Genomic DNA, 24,441 nt, shown 5'->3' with positions numbered 1-24,441 from the left:
TCAGTCCCTCCCGGAGTTTGGCCAATCATTAAGCAAACAGATGGGTTTAAAAAAATAATGTGGCCTTTAAAGTCCAGATTATTTGAAATAAAGATGTGCAAATTTTCTCTTTTTGTTAAACTAATCTTTATTATGCTGTCCTACTTTCTAAACAACAGATAAATTATTATTCTTACATCTCCACGTTTTATTTTGTCAACGGTTACACCACAGCAGCGATGCTATGGATAACATAAATAGTCTTTGTTCTCTCGCATGCATGAAATTTCCGGATGTAATAACATACAATGTGTGAATACATGGCAAAAAAATTATCTTTGTATTTGGATCATCTCTAAGAATAGCTTATCGAGGCAAAGCATAGCACTTCCTATGTGGGACCTAAATGTCTCCTCTGCTGCTGTAGCCCCATTTGCAGTGAGGAGAATTTGATACAGCACCTAGATAACCAGGTGTCCCACATTCAGCAAGATCTGATGCTTCTTAACTTCTAAAGTCAGAATTAAGGACAGTGTGTCCAAAAGCAGAATCTAAAGTGGCATAAATGTTTCATGGTCTTTTTTGTTATCAGCATCACACGTGCTGTTACTGATTTTTTTGCCTACAGAAAACATTTGAAAAGGTCAACTTGGGCGTTCCCTGTTGGCTGGGGCATTGATTACTGCACCATTTAATTGGATTAAGTGCAATATTGTATTTACTGATATTGTGGTACCACTGTTTTATTCAGGTTGTTTTGCTTGTTTCTTTCAGGGACTGAGGCTTCTGTGGTGTCGGTGTCTTGTTTTGTGTGATTATTTTGTTGCAGCACCTTTTTCTTTGTTTGTTACGGAGCCCCATAATTTGCTGTGTTTTGTAGTGTCGTGGGGGATCCCTTTTTCTTCACTGCTCCCTTCCCTCACGACTTCCCCCACTAGTAAGTCTCAGACTCTGTTAAGATTTAAATATTTTACTTCAACCAATAATTTTGTTTAACTGTATTCACTGTCCTAAACATTCTGTCTTAGGATTTTGCCAATTGCAAAGTGTTTTTTTGTTAGTTTTTTTATATATATTGAATGTCAATAAATTTTGCAGAACTTTTCGAATCTCGACTCCTCCTTCCAGCAGAACTTGCCTGTGTCCTTATTACAATTCATTGTTCCTGGAGTGTTATTCCAGGTGGTGCTGCTGGTTTCTTTTACTCATTGTAACTTTAACATCCTCTATTTGGGCTTCATAACCTTAAAGAAAATCCACCCCAAGTTGCTACAACAAAGACCTTAAACCTACTTCAACGATATTTTCTCTTACAGATTAGTGTCATCCTTCATTCATCCAGACGTTAAGTCTTTCATGGGAGATATGACCTTGTTCTCTGTATTTTTCTGTTATTTATAAAGTTACAAATAGACAGAATTAAAAAAATGTACACAGATTATATTTTAATGTCCATGAGAAATATGCTTATGCAATACAATGCATCAGTTTTGACGGAATACTTTTTTCACAAATTTCCACCTAAAAAAAAAAAAAAGACTTATTCTGAGAACTTTATTTTTTTCTATCTAAAATCATTACTCATGACAGATGAGACTGCTGCTGTGGTGCACGGAGAGTTGTCTTTATGCCTTGTCCTCGCTTGTATTTTACTGCCAGAGAGGTCAAACTGAGGAGGAGGATCACAGCTTTTCCCAGAAGCATCCAGTACCACATCTGTCCATGCAGACCTGCAAATACACAGAGGGATGCATGCAAAGCCGTTTGTTCCTCTTTCTCTTCTCCTACCTCTCCCTGCTTCAATGACCTAACACATCACCCCCATGCATTATCAATGTTTCTAGACATGAAGACAACACAGAAAATGATTCTGATTCTATCTGCTAAACACCCGCACACCCCTCATTTCATCTCACAAAATAACAAAAATTACTACAAATGAATAGAGCATAGATTATGTACTGGGAGAAAGGTAATGGAATGGAAGTCAGGCACCGAAACAGAACATTAGAAATCAGAAAGTTAAACACTGAGGCAGGGGTGGGAAAAAACAAATCACTAATCAGAGAAAATATGGTTCAGCTGTGGCAGGGAGAAAGCAGGTAAACTTAGGGAGGAGACTTATTCATAGAAGGTGAGCAAGTAGGACATACGGCTTCAGAAACCAAAAGGAAAAAATCTGACAGTAAGATCAATAATTTCAAATATAACACAAGAAAAAAACAAAGAAACTTAACACAAAGGAATGAACTCATATGGCAAAACCTAAACAATGATAAATACAGTGAATTGAACTGAATATGGCAAGAGCTATAGAACAGAAATTACCTGCAAGACAATGATTGTATTGTTAAACAAAAAGAAAGAAAACCCAGATGCCCAAGGAATGTGGAAAACATACAATGAAAAACTATGTAATAATGCAAGTGTTTCTAAAATACTTTTCAGTTCAATGATTGCCTGTAAACTTAATATCCTGACTGTACACATGAGATAACCTGGTCTCACACCCTTAGTGCCATCTGGGCATGAAAAGGAATGAAAGTTACGACTGTAACTACGTTTCTATGAATAAGGGATGAATCCCGGATGACCGCCAGAGACTGTGTTTAAAGCACTGAATGATCATTCTTGCGCATGCACAGGTCGAGAATCTTATACCAACATGGTCACACACGACCCCCAGTGACACCGGTAAGTCTTTATAGTCACGTGACAATGACAGCTCAGTCCCTTAATCTTCTTGTGAAACCCGATGATTCTGAGGAATCGAACGCTCTGGCAGTCATCCGGGATTCATAAAACCGTAGTTACAGTCGTAACTTTCGTTCTATTTCATCCCTACTGACCGTCAGAGGTGGTGCTTAAAGCACTGGATGACGATTACCAACAGAGTCCTGAGGAATCACACACAGAAAAGAAACAATACAAAAACATGACCACTTCACTGGGATGATGATGAATGCTGGGACAGGATCCCCTCCAGTGGGTGAAAGGCGGCCAGGTTAACCCTGTAAAACCTAGCAAAGGTATTTGGAGATTACCAGGAGGCTGCTGCACATATAGCCTCCAGAGGACCCCAGTCATAGCGGCCCATGACGCACTAATGCACCTGGTGGAATGGCACCGTACACCAGCAGTAGGTTGGTGGCCATATAGAACGTACGCTTGTTCCACCACATCCACAATCCAACGTGCAAGACGCAGTTTGGAAAGGGTCTGCCCCTTGTGGGGCCCTGCGTAGCAAACAAACAGACCATCAGACTGCAGTAGAGAAGCTGTGAGTCTGACACACGCTTCCAGTGCCCGAACAGGGCAGAGAGGCTCATCAGGCCCATCTGCATCAAAGCGAGCAAGCTGGAGGGGCACAGAGTGGCTCGCAGATGAGGCCACCTTAGGAAGAATGCCACATCAGGCCAAAGAGTAACGCCAGAACCAGCTGGGTTCCAACGGCAACAGGACTCGTGAACAGACAACGCATGTAATTCACCCACCCGCTCCGCTAAAGCCATGGCAAAGAGGAAAGCAGTCTTTTTTGACAAATACTCAAGGCTCACCTCCATGCCAAGGGCTCAAATGGGGGAGATCGCAGCGCAGTGAGGATGAGATAGAGGTCCCACACAGGTACAACAAGGCGTAAGGGAGGGTGCAAGCATCATGCACCCCTCAGAAACAAAGAAACGTCTTTGTTACGTCCTATCATCTCTCCACTCACCACTGCATGCCAACAAGAGATGGCAGCCACATATGACCAGCAGTCATAGTGAGGGAGTCCATCATGATCCCAAGAAACGTGACCTCTTGAGATGGAACCAAGTTGCTCTTCTGTCAGTTCACACAAAGACCCAATAGGTCTATGTGATCGAGTAATGTGCGTGTGTCTGCCGCCGCCTGAGCTTGGTCGACTTGAAGTAGGTGTCTTTCAAGTTGACCAAGGTGAACCAGTCACCTGGGGAGATTGTCTGAAGCACATCCCTGATGGTCAACAAGTGGAAAGAGATAGTCTTCAAAAACACATTGAGACCTCTCAGGTCCAAAATTGGGTGGAGTCTGCCAGGCTTTTTTGGGACTAAAAAATACTTTGGAGTAAAAGCCCCCTGGCGCACAGATGAGCCACTTGTCCAAGTAGGGCAGAATTTTCAACCCCTTGGCCTGCAGAGGACACAGGGCTGCAGCCACGCACCGAGTGCCCACACGCGAGGACAGAGAGAGGCCGAATGGAAGAACTCTGAATTGAAAATGCTTGCCCTGAAATGCAAAGCAGAGAAACTGCCAATGGTGTGGTGCAATCAGAACATGAAAGTAGGTGTCCTTCAAGTTGACCAAGGTGAATCAGTCGCCTGGGGAGATTGTCTGAAGCACATCCCTGATGCTCAACCAGTGGAAAGGGATAGTCTTCAAAAACACATCGAGACCTCTCAGGTCCAAAATTGGGTGGAGTCTGCCAGGCTTTTTTGGGACTAAAAATACTAAGCCCCCTGGATCCCGCATAGGGTCGACAGGCAATATAGCTCCCTTGGCCAAGCAAGGCGTCCATCTCGTGGCTCAGAGCCTGAGCCTTTACCTGGTTGTGAATCACTGTCATCCTGACTCGACCAGGAACAGGAGGGCGGCGGCGGAACTGTAGTGTGTAACCCCGAGTCAGTGTAGACATCACCCATGGATCAGGAACAAGAGCGGTCCAGTAACTGAACTGGTCTGGGGTAAAGTGTCCCACCGCCAGCTCGCTATCATTTTTGAACCCCCCTACCCCTAAGAGGGCGTGAGGGTTGCCGAGTGGACTGCTTGGGTTGAGAAGCGATGCGAGCCCGACCCCTGGAAACATCCCACTGGCCAGGAGGAGGCCCTGCAGCAGGCCGTGGCTGCCCCACGGAGGTTGTAGATGGGGCTAGATAAGTGCATGAAAAAGATGCAGAGGCATTCCCAGCAGGGTGCTGCAATCACGTGCGATGAAGGCCGGCCAGCTGCTGCCTGGTATGAGAAGCTTGGGCTGACCGCTCCAAGGCTGCAACCGCAGCAGAGCTAAACAACTCTCCAGGGACCACTGGAAAACTCATCAGGGTCCTTCTACAGGTTTCGGTAAGAGGAGACTGTGCCAGCCAGACCTGGCATCGTACCTGGACAAGGGTATATAGGACACCGACAATTTTCCTTGACAAAAGAACAAACGCATAAAGAGATGTGTCCATCAAACCTTGAGTAGGCGCATCAATTGCCAAGCTCTCCAGAGAGGCTGAGAGACCCAGTAATAAATGCGACAATGAGTTACTGAGTCGCCCCAATCGAGCCCCCAAGACATAAACTCTACAGAGCAGATCATCAGTCACACGACACTGAGGATGAGGACACCTAGCATTAGCTCTCAGAACCTCATCTGGAGCCACAATGAGGGATGCTATGGCAGGCTCAAAAGAAGGCATATGACCCAAGCCAAACTTGGGCTCATCCTGCATGGCCGCCAGGGCCCTGCCATCAGAGGTTGGCCGTGAAAAGACCTTAGTGTCTGCCCAACAGGCATGTACCTCCTTCACATAGTTGGCAGATGGGGGAACCATAAAGGACGACCTAGTAGTAGGACCCCGAAAGATAGCACTAGAAGTATCAGGCTGGCTCTGTGGAGCATCCAGCTGCAACCAAGCAAGCGCAGTTCTCAAAGCGCCCACTATCAAATTATCCTCTTCTGACTGAGAGCAGGAAGAGATATGTGAACTGGCAGTCGACATATGCGAGCCAGATTCAAACGGATCTTGAAAATCAGTACCAGATGCTGCCAGGGATATAGCATCATCTTCTAAAACAGAGTCCTGAACCCATGCTGTGCCCTGGGTCTGAGTCTCCAGTCAGACTAGAGCCACCCCCGTCTCTAAGAAACTCGAGCAGTGCTTTCAAAATCTGTTCCAACTCTGGAGTAAGATGGGCCACCTGCCCAGATAGAATCCCTGGAATTCTTCTTGGTCCTCTTACGTGGAGGTTCCATAGCCTCAGGAGCCATACGCTTCATAGGCTGGCTGGCACCTCTAAAGTCAGCCAAAGAGCAGTATGCCTCCTTTAGGTGATCCAGCCCCAAACAAGAGGGACACAGATCATGCCCATCCTCCAACTAGAGAGGGGCCAAACAGACTCTGCAGCCTGGCACATACAGCATTTCACGCTCACAAGACAAGGTCAGGTCGAGCTGAAATTGCCACTCTTGACACTTAGCCGACGAGCGAATGGACCAGGGGACCCGGTCGAGCAGAAAACGCCACCAGGGGTTCCCAAGCAGATAAAAAAACTGCAAGGAGCACTACGACCACCGTAGCACGGTTGCAATATTTAATGAGGCAAGCCGAACATGGCTGCACAACAAAAGAAAGAGCAAACCCAAAAAAACGGCTGCGATTAAACAAATATAGGCAAGCCGACAAGGCTGCACAACATAAACAAAAAGCAAGCCGAATGTTGGCTTGTCTAATAATATAAGACAAGCCAACATGGCGGCACAACAGGCACGTGCAGTGGGGCAGCTGGGGGTGGTTGAGCACCTGCCCCTTTTGCTCCTTGCCCCCAGGTGCCCTTTTGGTCAATTTTAATTTTTTTAAATTTTTTTGGTATTATCATTTTCTAAGCCCTCTTCTGACACATAACATGTACTAAAATTATTCTTTTTTTTTTTTTGTGCAACATAATAAGCCCTCCGGTCACATTGTTACCTTTGACCTTTTGCCCGTGACGCATGACGCAGTTGCCTCTCTCACAGTGAGATAAAGCGACTAACTGCGGAGCTCAACGTAGTGAACGTTCCAGATTACAGAACAGTTTTTGGTGAATTAAAAAAAAAAAAAGTTTTTGGTGAATAAAGTGTAGTAGACTTGCTGCTTGTCAGATGACGGAAAACGTTGAAGTATCGTTTCTGCTTCAGCTCGGAGTCGCGGTTTAAGCAGAGAGGTAATGAAATACAACAGACACTGACAGGCCTCTGCGTCTGCCTTTCTCTGAAGAACTACTGAGGGGAGGAGACAGCCAGGTGAGGAGAAACTGTTCTTATCTATCGATTCACTATTTTTATCAGACAGACATTAGACTGTTGTTGTTGTGCTATTAGCTAACTGCTAGCTAATGACTTTGCTAGCAAAGCAAGATAACTAAAAGCTTCTTCCCTGTGTACGAGGCACATCGCCCGTCCAAAATCGATCATCTCCATAATGGATATGTCTTCTAATTTCCTTTGCTGCATAATGTACATTTCATTTATTCTGGCGTTAGGTAAATGTATCTTGAAGGAAAATAACACTTAAATAAAAGTCCAACAAGGATATTCATTTAGAATTAAAAATAACTCACCCTGATTTACCATGACAGATATAATGAATGTAATAAAAGTGTCATTAATGAAGGGGAAAAAACTCAACCCAGACCTTAAGTAAGTTTAGGGTCTGGTTTGCAGAGTATGCAGTTAAATATTTTCCCCCAATTATTCAATGGAAAAAAAAACTAACCTCAGTTAAGTAAAATAAAATTGTAATCAAAACTTTTGGAATTGTAATGATTTCTTTTTTTAAAGACAAATCGTTTTGTTTAAAAAACTTTTTTTTTAAATTAAATAACAAATTTTTGTCTTGTGAACTTAAAAAGTTATTTGTCAAACAAACTTTTATTTGTTTGGCAAAATCACAAACTTTTGTTGCGATTTTGGGCCCTGCCCACAATGTCATGTGAGAATCACAAGCAAAACTTTGAGTCAAACAAAAACTTAGAATATCAAGAAAAGATATCTGACAAGCACAAATAAGTTTGTTTTGCAAAAAAAAAATCACTTCATGAGACAAATGTGATTTAAATGTTTAAAAAAGTTTTTTTTAAGCAAAACTCAGTAGGTTTTTCTCATGGTGACATTCATTAACAATTACATTTTTGCTTTTGTTTTTTTCTTTTTTCTGCAGTTCCAGTTAAAGTTTGCTGCAGCTCTGCTGTCCTGAATGGACCGTCTTCATCTCCACTGCAGCAAACAGGAAGTTCTTTGTTTTATAGATTACCGTCACTAAAAGGTTGCATTGTGCCCTTGTTTATATTTTAATAGTGTAATTCTGTAAAGACAAAATATGTCTGGTGGTCCAGCTCTGCTTTACATATCTTGCTAAATTGCGGGTTTGAATATTGCAAAACTTTCCTATAACAAAATCAGACCTGCAGAAAGAAATTACTAATATCTTACATATGCATGGTGTTATGCTCTATATAGATATTTCCCTTAGCTTTGATTGTATATCTCACAATTTTGTAATTTATCATTGTTTATTAAACTCTGAAAGCTGAGAGGCTGTTAATATTCTGTCCTAAAATGCGGTAAGATGTGCCCCCTTTTTTTTTTAGCACCTGCCCCTTTAGTGGTCTCTGCACGGCCCTGCGGCACAATATAAAGAAAAAGTCATCCCGAAAACGGCTGCAATACAATCAACTAAAGGCAATCCGAACGAGACTGCCAGCCACAAATACAAGCCGATACGGCCAAGCAACAAGCTGGTCGGAGCTGGCTAACGCCGTATCACCAGCAGCAACAGGAAAATCGACGCGGATAGCGAACGCGCTGCTGCTCCCGTCGATTAAAAAGAGAACAACAACTTATCAATCCTTTTCAACCGACGAGTTCTATCTTCAGAGATTCAGCAGCTGAGATTGAGTCCAAAATCCGATGTGAGATTCATCCTGCAGTGAATCCGTCTCTCTTTATAGATTCTCCCTCTTCCTCACATCGTGTCTTTAGGAAACTTTCAAAACAAAAACTGAAGATTTAGGATGTATCTTACTAGTGAAAGAAATACATATAAATAATAGTCTTTACCACCTGTGTAAACTTTGTTGGTGAATGTTGTAACACATAATATAAGTGTGTTATATTGTTTCATTTCTAATATAGGCTCTTGTGTCAGATAATCTAAGGCAATGTTAGAGAATAATAATTTTTTTAGATTTACAGAATCTCAGTTATCCTTCATAGCGGCTGAACCTGTATTACACCAAGCACTGTAGCTAATATTAGCTGGTATCTCAGCCAATACCACCGGTGGTCATAAATACAGTAAAGTAATATTCTAATCACAATATATACACAATAATATGTCCATCTTACTTGTGAAATGTTCTCTGTGGAGCCTCACATCAATAGTCCATCGATCAGAACAACAATATCCCTCAGTGTTGAGGCATCTTCTGCTGTTTTGGTTGAGCAAAGTCGGAGGCTATACCTCTCCAAGATGGCCGCCGTATTTCCTGCGCCGGAGCAGCCAATGCGGGGTCTACTCTTATATTATGTCTATGGGTATAAGCATATACCAACATAGCATAGTCCATAGCATAGTATTTCATGTCTATGGGCAGGGTTAGGGTTAGGTGGTTATCTATCATGGTAGTTCAGGGTGAGTTATTTTTAATTCTAAATGAATATCCTTGTTGGACTATTATTATATAGTGTTATTCTCCTTCAAGATACATTTACCCAATGCTAGAATAAATGCAATGTACATTATGCAGCAAAGGAAATTAGAAGATCGGATATATCCATTATGGAGATGATCGGTTTTGGACGGGCGATGTGCCCTTATTGTATAAGTAATACTGAAGAATGACTGATATCATTAACGGTACAGGGAAGAAGCTTTTAGTTATCTTGCTTTGCTAGCAAAGTCGTTAGCTAGCAGCTAGCTAATAGCACAACAACAACAGCCTAATGTCTGTCTGATAAAAATAGTGAATCGATAGATAAGAACAGTTTCTCCTCACCTGGTTGTCTCCTCCCCTCAGTAGTTCTTCAGAGAAAGGCAGACGCAGAGGCCTGTCAGTGTCTGTTGTATTTCATTACCTCTCTGCTTAAACCGCGACTCCGAGCTGAAGCAGAAACGATACTTCAACGTTTTCCGTCATCTGACAAGCAGCAAGTCTCCACTTTATTCACCAAAAACGATTTTTTTAATTCACCAAAAACTGTTCTGTAATCTGGAACGTTTGCTACGTTGAGCTCCGCAGTTAGTCGCTTTATCTCACTGTGCAAGAGGCAATTGAGTCGTGCGTCATGGGTAAAAGGTCAAAGGTAACAAGGTGACCAGAGGGCTTATTATGTTGTACAAAAAACCCCCAACAAAAAAACAAATAATTTTAATACATGTTATTATGTGTCAGAAGACGGCTTAGAAAATAATAATACCAAAAAAAAACTGTTTAGATTACTGATTTTGTGTTGCACCCAGTGCCAGAATTCACGTTATTGGTCTTGGGGAGGAGTTGTAACAGCATGGTTTACACCAGGGGTTTTCAATAAGTCGATCGTGGAAGGTTTTGAGTCGGGTCATTCTCTGAATTTGGTGCATTTTGTGTCCCACAGGTTTATCTCAAAGATTTTCATACAATGCAAACCACATTTTTTTGAGAAAATCAAGAAATGGAAATATCTATGTGTCTTGGTAATATAACATGCAAATATATTTTAAAAATCCATCCATTTTCTTTACACCCTTGTCCCTTAATGGGGTCAGGAGGGTTGCTGGTGCCCATCTCCAGCTAACGTTCCAGGCAAGAAGCGGGGTCACCCTGGACAGGTAGCCAGTCTGTCGCAGGGCAACACAGAGACACACAGGACAAACAACCATGCACACACACACTCACACCTAGGGGCAATTTGGAGAGACCAATTAACCTGACAGTCATGTTTTTAGACTGTTGGAGGAAACCGGAGTACCTGGAGAAAACCCACCATGCACAGGGAGAACATGGAGACTCCATGCAGAAAGACCGGGGCCGGGAATCAAACCCAGAACCTTCTTGCTGCAAGGCAACAGCTCTACCAACTGCACCACTGTGCAGCTCTATTTTAAAAATCATGTTCTGAAAAATTTGATGGGTTGTTGAAGCGTAGAGGTCCCCACTGACTAATGTCCATTTTTTCCTGAATATAAAACAAATAAAAATAGCCACTAACTGCAAGTTATTTGTACTTTTCTAAAAAAATGTAGGTCTACTTTAACCTAAATAAAAGAAATGAGAAAAATACATGAATTATATATAAAATACCACTTTTTAATCCTGTCCCTCAAGTTTTGTTTTGGAGGTGGAGGAGCTTGTGAACAGTGTAAAAATAACATGCTCAGTGATGTGGCAAAGACCAAAGAGATGCTGATGGACTTTGAAAAGAGATCCTGCTGTGTTTGTGTATTTGTGTTAATTCCTGGTCATAGACAGACAGATTTCACTGCCCCCATCTTTCTGACATGCTGAATAACAGACATGGTTGTGATGCTACATTAGTGTTACAGTGGCACTAAACAATCATAATGTATATAACCTGTTTTAGCACCAAATGTAACAGAAAAAAGTTGAAACTTACTAGAAACACAGAGATCTGGTTTACTGTTATGTAGGTCTGTGCTGCAAAGCTTCTGGTTGCTCACTGTGGTCGGGGTGGAGGGTGTTGACTGGCTGCCTGGAGCAAAAATGATTATTCCATCAATAAACAAGTTTAACTTCATTTTAAACATATAGAGAATCTGCTATAAGTCTCTGTTAAAACAATAATTCCTCTCAACTGTCTACATGCTCTATGAGGCACCTCTGCAAAGTCAGTGACTCAATCAAAATTGTGGGACTTTTTTAATTAATTTCTCATTCATTAATTAGGATCAAAATGGAATGTGTGATTAGATCTGAATGTTATGCTTCAACTTGACTGTATTAGAATAAATTAGGTTAATTTAAATTGACTTTTAATTAGTTTGCATGCTGTATAACTGGAGATAAGTTGGAGGTGTTTGTCTTGTAAAGTGCCTCTGGTTGACATTTTGGTATAGATTAAAAGAAAAGAAAACAGAAAAACTGATCTCAGTTTCAAGTGGGAACACAACCAGTGCATAGCTGTGTTCTTTGCAGATTTAAATAACACTTTTTAAATGATGCCAATTCAGTTCATTGATGAAAATCCTACACAGATTAGTATTAGTTCTGTTGACCTTGTAAATATGAAAAGAAATTGATGATGGAAAGGAAGAAATGCCTTCTGAGTAAATCATTGACAAAGCATTTTCTGACTCTATGTTTGGCAGAAAAAATGCAAACAGAAATACAGGCCTCAATTAACCAGTCTGAAAAGTATAGCCAGTGAACAGCAGCCTGGCAGTATGCTCTGCTCTCCTGGGTCTGATTTGCCAAAACAAGTATGGAAACTAAAGACATTCCAAGAGAAAGTAAAAGAAATGGCTGTTTTAATTTTTTTAATGCTTATGACAAGACAACTATGGAAATCAAAGCTATATAAATTGCTTCTGAATATATTCAAATAATTCCATACAAAAAAATGTAAATAATAAAAACCACTTGAGCTGTCAAAATATCAATCTTTTCTCGTAAATCCAAACTTTTTCTGACCTGTTTTAACTTTCAATTGTATTTCTCTAAAAAGTATATTTTTAGAGGACACTTCTCAGAGTGCACTCTCAAAACTGTATTTGCAACAATTAAGTCCAATGCCATCTTTGTATCCATGACACAAGCTTCACCAGGGACAGATCCTGTACTGACTGTGGTGGTGCAGGGTGGAGCACAACTCCCATAAGGAGACCTTAGTCCTCGATGCAGCATGCAGTCATAAGTTCGGTTCCAGCCTGAGGACCTTTGCTTCATGTCTTTCCTCTCTATCATTACCCACTCCTCTCAAATAAAGGCTGTTTTTATTTGAAAGCAAGAGTTTTTTGAGCCAAAAAACTCTGATGAAAAAGTGATAATTTACTAGTTTCCTTCTTTATTTGAAGTAAACTAAATGATTTGAGTAAGACTGACATTTGTCATCCTAAACACAATGAATTCAGTTTAAAACACTGAATAAATTCAGTTAGATGATCATAATATATTGAGTTGGATAGACATAACTTGAGTTACTTAAGCTTAATTGAATTATTTGTTTCCAATTGAAGCAATTCAATTAAGTTGGTTCAACTAATTTCTTTTTACAGTGTTATTTATTCTTAAATAGTGCTTTTGTACCTTTTAAGAAATATCAAATAATCATTGATAAAAGTCAATGAAAAACTGTTAATGTTCTAAAACTACAAAAAACAGGTTGCAAATTTTGTCTTGTATTTATGTTAATGATTGTTAAATTGCAAAGTAAAAGGCTGTTTGTTTAATAAGATTTAGGCCTTGAACTTCTTGTCAATTAAAATTCAACAGAAAATCTTCACCTTGCCTGTGATGGCCTGATAACTCTTCATAGTCAGATGGTGTTTTTTGAACACTGACAGTTGAGATGGGCTGAAACTCTGCCTGTGACCCTAAAAAAGACTAAATAGGCTCAGACAATGTGTATAAATGTTTTTTTTATTTTATTTTGCCTCCCAAATGTGGCAGTGTGGCACCAGTGATGCTTCCTTTGAGACAAAGTTATGATGATCTTACCTGTTATCTGAATGTAGACTAGAGGACTAATTGCATCGACTGTTTTATAATCTGGATGAGTGCTACAGCTGTAATTCCCAGTGTCTGCTATTTTTGCAGACGTGATGTGTAGAACCACAGTCACATTGGGCTGAGAGGAGGTCATGTTGATGAGACACTTCTGAAAGACAAACACCAACAATGATGTGATCTCAGACGTGGCAGCCTTTCTTAGCATTGACTTAGCATAGCCTTTCTTTGCTAAGCGCTTCTGCAGTAACTTTAGTGAAATCTACATTTTACAGACTTTTCATACTCTAATCACGTTTACAGAAAGCCTATCCCATGACTCTACATTAAGCTGAAATGTTTTATTATGCATATAATATTCCTAAAGTGCTCAAACAGTGTGGTTCATTAAGCAGTTATGATGAGCTGTTTGTTTACATGTGAATGTATGTCTTCAATTATGGTTAATTTTAAATGCCGGGTAAACCAGCTGAATAGGATTTCTTTTAAAGAGTAGATATTGTTTTTAAATTTGGATTACATAAACAATTGGACTGGTGGCAGGTTCCAGTTTCAGGCAACAAACCAAAGCATCAGACAATATTGAAAATCTTTAGTGACTAAGTCAAGAAAAGAAAATGTACATGAAGCTCAGGGAAAGCAGCAGAGAAAAAACTAAAACAGAAAGCTATAAGGAAGGAGTTTAGGGAAGTTTAGCAGAAGATCCGTGAAAGAGAAAGAAGAGCTAAAATACTGAGGTAAAGGTGGAAATGAGAAAGGAACCCTAAGAGCTCGTCACAGCTGAGGAAGGGAGTAGGTAGAAGCAAATTAGGAAATGATGAAAAACTGGGAAGGGGAGCAGAAAGGAAAGTTCCAGTCAATGGAAATTTGATGGAATTTAAAAAAAGTGTCCTAAATAATGTTTTTGACATTTATGATACTTGGTAAATTCGAAAAGAACTAAGAAGTCAACTCTGAGTTAAGTGAGTACAGAAATCTTTTAGTAAAAAAGTAACATCCTGAAATAATCCATTCAGAATAAATGACAAGCAAAAACAAAGACTCATGAAAGACAGTAAAATAGTGCAAATGTATCAAACATTCTACTATACTGCTATCACATAATTCATGCCCTAATTGTTTTGATATCACAAATTAGTTAATTTTTGTTATCATTTTACTTGTCAAAGGAGTTAAATTTAATGAACTGCAATGACTAGATCTTTCAACTTTCCGAATCTTATAGTTTCCATGTTTCTAGTTGGGTTTAGAACTTAAACATGTTGGAGGCCACTTTAAATCTGTTTTTCAGCAACTTTGACTTTTTTTATTTAAGATAAATTAGTTAAAGCAGTAAAGTTTTTCACAGTTTTTGTTAATGAGTTAATTCATTGCAACATTTCTGTAAAATCTGACAAATATTTTTGACCTACCTTACTTTCACCTTCTTTCCACATCTGTGCAAAATGCATGGAGGATAAAAATGTAAATTTACAACTCAAGTTGAAATCTACTCCGACTCGATGTTTAAAACCGTTTCCAGGTGAAATGCTCACATCAGCTCCATGAGCAGCTCCTGTGGAATCAAGCATGCAGCTGCTTAATATCATAACATTTGTACGCAGTCTTTCTCATAATTCTGGATAAGTCTAGCTTTTAATTCCTCTTTTAGGTAGTTTTTTAACTAATGTCTTGTAGATTAGCCTTGTTGTTTAACTGTATGAGTTAAAATCAATTGAATTTAATTCAGTTTTTAACACACAGTTAACATATGAAAATGTATAATCAAATCAGTCAAATTTCATAAACATATTCACATTCATTACATACAATGTAATGAATGTGACAATCACAATGCAGTTAAATTTAGTTTATAATCCCAAAGTGTTCAGAAACATTAGGCAAATTATGTTTATAGTACCTTGTGCAAATCTAAAGATCTAAGACCATTGAGGCTCTTCTAACATGAAGAAGAAGAACATACTAAAACTGAATGGACTTCATAGCATACTATATAATGACATAAAATGCAAGAAAATTAGCACTTGGCATGTGCATCAAATTAGTGTGTATGTTGTTTAATTGATTCAAAATTCATAAAAGTCTCACCATTAGCTGAAATCAAGGAGATCAAACTTATCACCAGCGCCAACATGTTTCTACTTCTCTCTGCGCATCAGTTACTTCCCGTTACGTGTAGATTAGCGTTTCACCATCAAATAGTTTCCTCCTCGCCGCTCCGCTCAGCACCGCGCGCGCTTGTTCAGCACTCTTATCTGCACAACTAAGAACACCGTGAAAGTTCAAACAACAGCGTTGTCCCACTTTATTCACTTTCTGCACTCTTTTCAACTGCGCTCTCATATATATATGAGAGCGCAGTATATATATATATATATATCACCTGCCTCCCCTGACCGCATGTCACTGTGTGTATATATATATATATACATATATATATAGGCTTTGTATATCAGTGGTGGGAAGTAACGAAGTACAAGTACTTTGTTACTGTACTTAAGTATATATATATATATATATATATATATATATATATATATATATATATATATATATATCAGTGACGTGCGGTGAGGTTCATAGCTGGTGAACCGCATGTCACTGTGTGTATATATATATATATATATATATATACACAGTGGCGCAACTACACATTATTTAGGTGGATGCAAAAACATAGATCGGCGCCCCCCCTCCCCCCGACCGAGGGAAGGAACGTCAGGGTGAAGGAGCGACGCTCACTTGGAAGGAAACCTTAAAGAAAGGTAAGCTCTGTGGACGTGATGCTAGCTAAGCTAGCTGTACTGAGACACATGTTGTGACTTTTTTACACTTATATGTTGTTCAGTATGATAAGTGACTGATTTACAATTATATGTTAAGCATAGATTACATGATTATTATTAATTGAATTGAACATGATTGTATATAATTACAAGGATGAAGTGAAATATATTTAAGTGCAAGACATGATTTATTTGAATAGAAGAAGCCTTTTATTTTGAAGAATGCTTAAGTATCTGGTTCTGTTTTGTCACTATCTTGCTTTGTTGATATTTTGGTTGTCTTGGTTACGAACAGCTGTCGCCGTTTTCTCTCTTCAATAAAAAACTGATCAGAAAGGTTCAGTGAAAGACATACGAGCCTCCGTCTTGTTTGAAGAAGCTTCACTCCGTAACAACACATGTTGCATCTGCGATGAAAAAAGTTGTCACTCATGCGCTGAATTATTGTGTGGAGGTTTTGACTGAGGTGTCGCAAATATGGGACAACGCTGTGACCAAAGTGTAATATGACATTCAGGAACGATCCGATTCTTCTGGACGGATCTTTACTGATTAAATTCATTTCAGCTCTAAGTATTTAATATCTAGTTTTCTTTTTTATGGGAATGTGGATCTTTCAGATCAATTTGAGAAGCAATTTTGATGGGTAAAAGTACATTTTTTTAGCATGTGGTGGACAAGGAAGTGTAAGGCTGGCTGCTGCAGGTGGGCTTTAAATTGTTGTGATGGTAATCACTTGTTTTTCATTTTTTATTATGACATGCTTAGATGTGTCTCTGTTCCAGAACAACTGAGTTAGATGATTGCATGACAGTCTGCAGCCATCAAGAAGTGCAGAAGGTTGTTAATCATCCACAGATTCAATCCAGGTGAGGCAGAAGGGAAACATGTAAAACATGTAAGGCAGGTGAAACACTGAACTAAACCTGCTAATGAAATATTTGTAGTTGAAGATTAAACCAGCTATTTGATGGAAGTTTATTCTGTATAAATGATAAATTTTTCCAACTACAGTATAAATCACCTTTTGCTCTATTAACTGTCTCTGGTGTGTTAAATAAACCCTGATCCTCCCTGAGTTTTATCTTTAGGTTTTCTGATGAACAGCCTTTATTTTAAATATTGATTCCCTCATTTTAACATGAGTGCAGCATCATAAATGCTACACTATAATGCAGCTTGATGGGTAAATGTAGTTGTATGCGTAAACATTAAGATGAATATTGATGAACAATTAAGATGCATATTAACAGTGAGTGTACATGGGGAACTATATGGTTAGTTTGTTCTCAGACCTGTAACCAGTACACTGTTTAATATTTCAATGACTTTCAGAACTTTTCAAATGTTTATCATCTTTCTAACCGGCACCTTCCTCACTTTTATTTTAGTGTTTTTCAGCCGTTGCTCTGCAGGTTGACCTAAAGCTGACTCTTGAGGACTGCAGTAAAACCGTCAAGTGGCTTCATTACACGCCAGAATGAGAGGAAGACATCACAAGGAATCAAAGTGACGTCAAACTGGGGTTACCACAACTTGTACTGTTTCCCTGGTTCATACAGTACAAAGCTTAACCTCATGGACTCTGTTCTCCTGTGGACAATAGACTGTTATTCTGACAGTCAAAAAGGAATCAAATATGTTTAAAGATCTGTCCCTTTTCTTAAATAAAATGTTATATCAAACCTGTGTTGTCATTTTTAATCTTTTGTACACGGTTTACCCATAATCTGCCAATAATATAGTGTTTAACACCAGTGAAGAAACTTTTAGTGGTATGTTATGTAGATTCAATGCAATAAACAGAAATATGTCTAGATCCACATTCAGATGATGGTTGAATCAATGTTGATTCCTAACTGATTCAATGCAATATGCATGTAAATTGACATACAGATGATGGTTGAATCAACATTGACATAATGTCAGTTATGGTTGAAACCCTAACGTTGATTCAACATTCAAGTCACTGACCACTTTCAACGTTGATTCAATGTTTCAATCATTCTGTGCTATCTGGGTAACTTAGAGGATCTTAATGTATTTGCTTAATCTACTTTATTCATCTTTCTGGTAAAGTTAAAAACTTTACTGTCCAAATGCTAACTTAAAAAAATAAAAAAATTTAAATGGTAATTGGCTAAAAACAATACAGGTTACAAAATATCCGATGATTGCATCACTAAAAGCCACAATTTAGAAATCAAATGCAGAAATATGGAAAAAAAAAAAAGAAAAAAGACTACTAATTCGAGATTGTGACTAGACTAGCTAACTTTTAAACAGTTAGCTAGTAACATTTTGGACATGTGACTATCCCAGAATTAAAACGGCTTAACCAAAAAGATTTAGTTCTATATATGAAAGTAAACTGACAACAAGATGTTATAAACGAGCAATATTCATGGCAACATTCCTGACAGACAGTTTACCTCATTCAGACGGAGTTTCCGTCTTGTTCTGTCAGATAGCCAGAATAGCATACATACATATAGTAAGTGCGCATGCGCATTCTGCAGGAGGTCCGCGATATTGAGAGGAGCCGTCAGCTCGTCATACGCGAGAAGAGAAAACAAAACCCAATAAAAAGTAAGTAAATAAATCAAATTTAATGCTGCTGCAGCTGCAGTAAACTACAAAACAAGCCCCGTTTAAATTCACGTCCCCCAGTTCATTGATATTTTTGGGTTGGATACTGTTAGCGTGGATACAGTGATGGCTTTTCAGGTAGGACTTCGACACATAGGTTTACTTATTATGATTACTTCTAATTCTTAAATGTTGAATTTGAATGATTTATTTATTTTTTTAACTTTCCTTATCCTTTTTTCCCCCACACTATCAGACTGTACAGGCAGAAACCGTATTGGTATGAAAACGCATTTCTTTACCCACACTGAAACTGGGGCAAAAGCAGTGTTTCACTTTTAATAATAATAATAATAATAATAATAATAATAATAATAATAATAATAATACATTTTATTTCAAAGGCGCCTTTCTGGCACTCAAGGACACCGTACAAGAGTAAAAAATAGTGACAGAACCAAATAAAATATAACAATTAAAAATAGATAGAAATAAATAAAACAAAACAATGTATCTATATAAAATCTATGTAAAATCAGGCAAACCAATTGTGTCATGTGGAAAAGGCAGATCTAAAAAGGTGTGTTTTGAGTTGGGTTTTAAAATGTGATAATGACTTTATGTTTCTAAGGTATGGTGGTAATGAGTTCCATAGTTGGGGAGCAGAGCGACTGAAAGCTCTGCTCCCCATGGTGGTGAGACGGGCAGAGGGGACAGTGAAATGGATGGAGGAGGATGATCTGAGGGAGCGAGAGGGAATGGCAATATGAATAAGATTTGAAAGATATGGTGGGGAGAGATTGTAAAGGGCTTTGAAAGTGTACAGAAGAATTTTGTATTATATTTGGAACTTGGTGGGCAGCCAATGGAGTCTTTGCAGGACAGGAGTGATGTGGTGCATGGATGGGTTTTGAAACAAATCCTTATCTTTATTAATGTATATGAAAAGCATTCATGTTAAGTTTTTTTTTATATGTGCTTTACATTTACTTATATTAAGATTATGCAAATTGAGGTTGCTTTTGGGACATGAAGGCTTTTCTGGTTAACAGATCATATTAACTTAAGAATCAGTTTCTTCTGTGTTAGGAGAAGGAACATTACTATCAAAGTTCAGTATAGCATAAACTAAATCTGAATTCATCCAAGTTTTTTACTTGGACTGGCTTTAGCTGGTCTGGTTGAAGAAGAAAAAAAAGAGTCTCACTCAACAATGAAAAAGTCAAAATTTCCCATAATGTGAATATGTAAAAGTTATGTTTTTTAAATACACATATGAAATTAGATAGCTTTAAATTTTGTGCTTTGAATTTTAGGATTTAGGCATCGATCCGCTCATCATTCCGACAGTTATTGTTTGGCAAAATGTATTTTTATGAATGCACATTGAAAACGCCAAGTACAGCCACCTGGGTTATGTAGCCAACAGTCACTATCTGTGTGACTTTTGCCTCAATGAATAAAAGACAGGAGATGTTCTTGAGTCACTTGAAGTCCCTGTGTCCACCATGCGTTGTCAGGAAGGACATGGTGTCCACCAGTGTTGTCAATAAAAATTGGGATCTGTAAATTGCATTTAAACTCGCTGTTGTGTTTTCTGCAGTATTTCAAGAATTGCATTGTTGGATGCACATTCATAAACATGTAGATTAGAAGGTTTTTTGTATTAAATCAGAATTTAAAAGGATGGATATAAAGAAGCTTTCACTACAAACTTTATTTAGTTTAGTTTAGTTTTGTATTTCTTGTCCTAACAGCCAATATTTTACAGAAATGTCATAATATTGCAGCACCAGTTGGTGTGTTTAGCAGCAGGAGTGGGTTGTGTTTTGTTGTGTACATGGCTGCAGCAGGGTATTATTATATATTTGAACAATTTGCAGTGTGTAATGAATTGTCTTGTTTAAATGCCTGTTGATGCAATTTACATGTTTTTCTTGTGTCATTTATAACAAGAAAAACATGGAGTTCAAATGGGGTGAGGTCTTCAGCTTTATTTCTGAAGGCTCTTACCCATTGATGCTCAACAGAGGACAGAGGCAAACTTTGAGGAAGTATGCCGTAAAATTTAGCATCCATGGTAAGTTTTTTATATCTTTAACAAAAGTAACATTTTTGACTACAATATTGACATAATATGGTCATTGTTTTAATACAGCTGGGGACCTATTGTACGGATCCTTACCCGAAAGAAGGGCTTACGGTCCAAAGAAGAGGCCTGGAACCTCTTCAAGGAGTTTCATGCATCCCCCATGGGAGGACACACTGGCTTTGTCAAAACCCGCAGTGCCATGTGTTCCCGATTCTATTGGCCCGGTACGACAGCAGACATTGAGAAATGGGTATGTAACAACATAGTTAGCAAAATCTTTATGGTCCAAAGTGTCGTAAAACTTATAAACTGTAATGTTGTAAAGGTGTCTCAATGTGACCGGTGCCAAAGAGTTGAACCTCCCCTCAAAGTTGTCAGGGAACTTAAGTGCATAAAGGTAAACATCCACAGCGATTCCTGAAGTTTACCACCTCTAGGACATTGTTGCTCATACAATTACAAAGAAGTCTTGTTTTCCAGTTTGCTGGCTGAATGTTTCGGAGATTCATAGCTTTGGACAGCTATGATTCTAAGAAGTTTTTGGTCGGAACACAAAAAATGATATTAATGTTCCGTATGAAGAACCATTTCCGCTCTTCAGGGAACTGTGGAAGTCTGTGTGAAACCTGTTGATCAGTTTTTGTTAATGTTCTAACAATCAAAAACACAAGATGGCTTAGGAGCATATCACAGAATTTTTCATTCCAAACAGAACAAATTTTCCCATAGGCCATGCAGGAACAGTCCAAAGCATTAAAAAATCCAGATATGTGAAATACTAAATTGCAGTATTTTCCGTTATGTACTAGTAGAACATGATGGCTTGTCAACAGAATATAAAGACTATTTTTGGTAAAGTACACTCTAAATGCCTTTATTTGTTCCCAGACAAGGTGGAAGAGTTCTGTGTGGAATGCAACATGCTTCACTATAATGCTACAGAGAACATCATTGACATGGTAAACAATTAAACTGTACAATTTAACACTTCAAACACATTACACTTGCTAACTCATAACTGTTTTCTTTTTCTGTCCACTTCACAGATACAGTGTGACTACTGCTCAAGGTGGACGCACAAAGATGTGCCTGTGAGGGATTTACCCCCTTCTCTAACAGGTGCTGTTTCTTGTGTACTTTATATATTCTAATTTATTTGGGTAAATGTATTGTGAACAGTGCTGACCTGGTGTTTCCAATCACCCTCATTGGGAAAATCCATTTTCTGAGGGAGGAGAGATGTATTTTGGATTTTGCTTGGGCCCAGATTGTTTTTGTTTCTAGTTTTGTTTTGAGTTAATTGTAACTGTGTAGACATTTTTTTAGGAATATATCCATCCCTCCATTTTCTGCCGCTTATATTTTAGGAATATAGTTTAGTACAAATGTTTGTTCTTTCTTTCTGGAAACGTGAATGTCTCCACCCCTCGAATCTTTGTGGAAGCCAATCCTTTAAAAGCCAAGTGGTCCAGATGAGAGGAAGATTCTCCCTCTTCTTGTTGTGACTGGTATGTATGCTGTGAACTGAACTGAAACTGAAGATAAAAGAAAAATATTGAGAGCTCTAAAACTGCTGGCTCCAGTCTGGTTTCTCTTCGGTCGCAAACTAACAGTGCCACAGACATGGGTGACATGTTCAAATGTAAAAAGTGTAATTTAAACAGTTTTACCCCACCGGTGACAGTGTGGATTATTAAAAATACAGAAGTAAAATATTCTACAGTAAATATATTGCATCATACAACTGATGTCATTGGTATTAATCAAGAAGTCATATAGTCGCTAATAATAAAGTGTTATTACATTAGCAGCTGTATGATAAAGATGATTAAATATAAAATATGGTGATCATAGCGTAAAATTGTCTGACAGAAATAGCTGTCAGTTTGTCCTACGTGTATGGCTCTCTGACAGAACACCGTTCAGAGGGTGGAGGGGAGGAAGCGCTCTGCTGAACGCGCTGTTGTGCGCCTTCAAAATAAAAGCATGCGAGTAGAAGATTTTGAAATTCTTCGCAACTGCGGTGAAATTATTGGGGGGGGGGGAATGTGGCTTTCTCCAATATTGGGGGGAACATGTCCCCCCCCCCCCCTTCCTACACCAATGGAGGCTCAGATCTACCACACCAGACAAGACCCAAGGTAAAGGTTGTGCAAGGAGGCCCCTGAGACAGTCCAGCACATAACAGCAGGGTGCAAGATGCTGGCAGGGAAAGCGTACATGGAACGACATAATCAGGTGGTGGGCATAGTGTACAGGAACATCTGTGCAGAATATGGACTGGACGCCCCGAGATCAACGTGGGGAACACCCCCAAAAGTGGTGGAGAATGACCGAACTAAGACTTCCAGATCCAGACAGACAGAATGGTAATGGAGACCCAACCGGACATTGTGGTGGTGGATAAACAACAGAGGAAAGCCGTTGTGGTGGATGTGGCAATACCAAGTGATTATAACATCAGGAAAAAGGAGAAACTGGAGAAATACCAGGGCCTCAGAGAGGAACTGGAAAAGGCCTGGAAGGTGAAGACCACAGTGGTGCCTGTGGTCATCGGGGCCCTCGGGGCAGTCACCCCCAAACTGGAGCAGTGGCTACAACAGATCCCAGGACCAACATCAGACATCTCAGTCCAGAAATGTGCAGTTCTAGGCACAGCCAAGATACTGGAGGAGAACCTCTAGCTCCCAGGCCTCTGGTAGAGGACCTGAGCTCAGAGGATGAATCAGACCACCCACGGAGGGTGAGAAGGGAATTTAAAAAAAAAAATTTTTATAGTTTCATTGATTCAAAATTCATAAAATTTTGATATTATAGATAAGAGTTTGAAAGCATATATACTATTAAACTGTCTTATGTAAGAGTTTGATAGTAAGAGAGTTTGATAGAACATGTGAGAGTTTGTAAGTTTTGGCCCATGAGGCCTCTCATAGGATCAGCTCCCATCTTCTCCCCCAAACTCTGTCTAAGGAAGGAGAAGTAGGGCTTCTCACTTTAGGCGTCCTGGTGAAACACTGTCTGCATTTTGATTCTCCCTTTCTCTCTTTTAATTTAACATGGCATTTCAGTCAGTTTTAGTTTAAAAAATAACATTTAAATTGTGTTTGTCCCTTGCTAATGATAATAAAATGTATGTAGTGACTTATTCTTTTAAGCAGATTTTCTTGGCTAGGAATAAACAAGCAGTAATAGTTGTGCTGTATGCATACACAACAACTCTGAAGATTATTTGATATGGGTTATGACAACATTTAATTTTCTTTTGGGATAAAATATTTTTGAATTGAAGTGATTTTCTGTCCATAAAATATATCCGATTGGGAATCAAATGTACTTATCTAAATAATTGTTCCGATAATGAAATTAATTTAATATTTTAAGTTTTACAGTATACAAAAGCACATTATTTTCTTTCGCGGTTATTCTATTTCAAATAAATATACAAGAACAATGAGCCAATACATTAATATAAAAAACTTCCCGAGTAGATCCGTGGATGTGGAAAAAAAAGTTTCAAACAGTTTGTGCCTTACTGTTTTTCTCACACATGCAGGTACGCAAAATGTATGC

At 39.0% G+C, this 24,441-nt stretch overlaps 1 protein-coding gene and 1 long non-coding RNA gene across 2 annotated transcripts; one reads left to right on the top strand and one right to left on the bottom strand.

The window, feature by feature from the left end:
* Positions 1-1,409: 1,409 nt before the first annotated feature.
* Positions 1,410-15,695, bottom strand: LOC145547924 (uncharacterized). The gene is made up of 5 exons (XM_081598096.1): positions 15,493-15,695; positions 14,817-14,959; positions 13,396-13,555; positions 11,336-11,431; positions 1,410-1,709 (listed from the first exon to the last, which is right to left on the bottom strand). The coding sequence occupies exons 1-5, from the start codon at positions 15,536-15,538 to the stop codon at positions 1,561-1,563; spliced, it is 594 nt and encodes a 197-aa protein (XP_081454222.1). The 5' UTR covers positions 15,539-15,695; the 3' UTR covers positions 1,410-1,560.
* Positions 15,696-16,561: 866 nt separating this feature from the next.
* On the top strand, positions 16,562-17,875 carry LOC145548106 (uncharacterized). Its single transcript, XR_014084398.1, has 2 exons — positions 16,562-17,059; positions 17,582-17,875. It is a non-coding gene; the product is annotated as an uncharacterized LOC145548106 (long non-coding RNA).
* Positions 17,876-24,441: the final 6,566 nt, after the last annotated feature.

Source organism: Poecilia reticulata, chromosome 17, assembly GCF_904066995.2.
Source record: "Poecilia reticulata chromosome 17, P_reticulata-male-v2, whole genome shotgun sequence".
Lineage (NCBI taxonomy): Eukaryota > Metazoa > Chordata > Actinopteri > Cyprinodontiformes > Poeciliidae > Poecilia > Poecilia reticulata.
Note: the sequence above shows the minus strand (reverse complement) of the source record. Positions and strands in the feature narration are given on the sequence as shown.

What these genes read in the sequence shown, in the direction of transcription:
- LOC145547924 (XM_081598096.1), bottom strand. Translation starts at nt 15,538, where the DNA reads ATGTTGGCGCTGGTGATAAGTTTGATCTCCTTGATTTCAGCTAATG. An exon ending in GGAAAGAAGGTGAAAGTAAG is followed by an intron (nt 13,556 to 14,816) that starts GTAGGTCAAAAA and finishes TTTGTCTTTCAG; the next exon opens with AAGTGTCTCATCAACATGAC. An exon ending in ACCAGATCTCTGTGTTTCTA is followed by an intron (nt 1,710 to 11,335) that starts GTAAGTTTCAAC and finishes GTGTATTTGCAG; the next exon opens with GTCTGCATGGACAGATGTGG.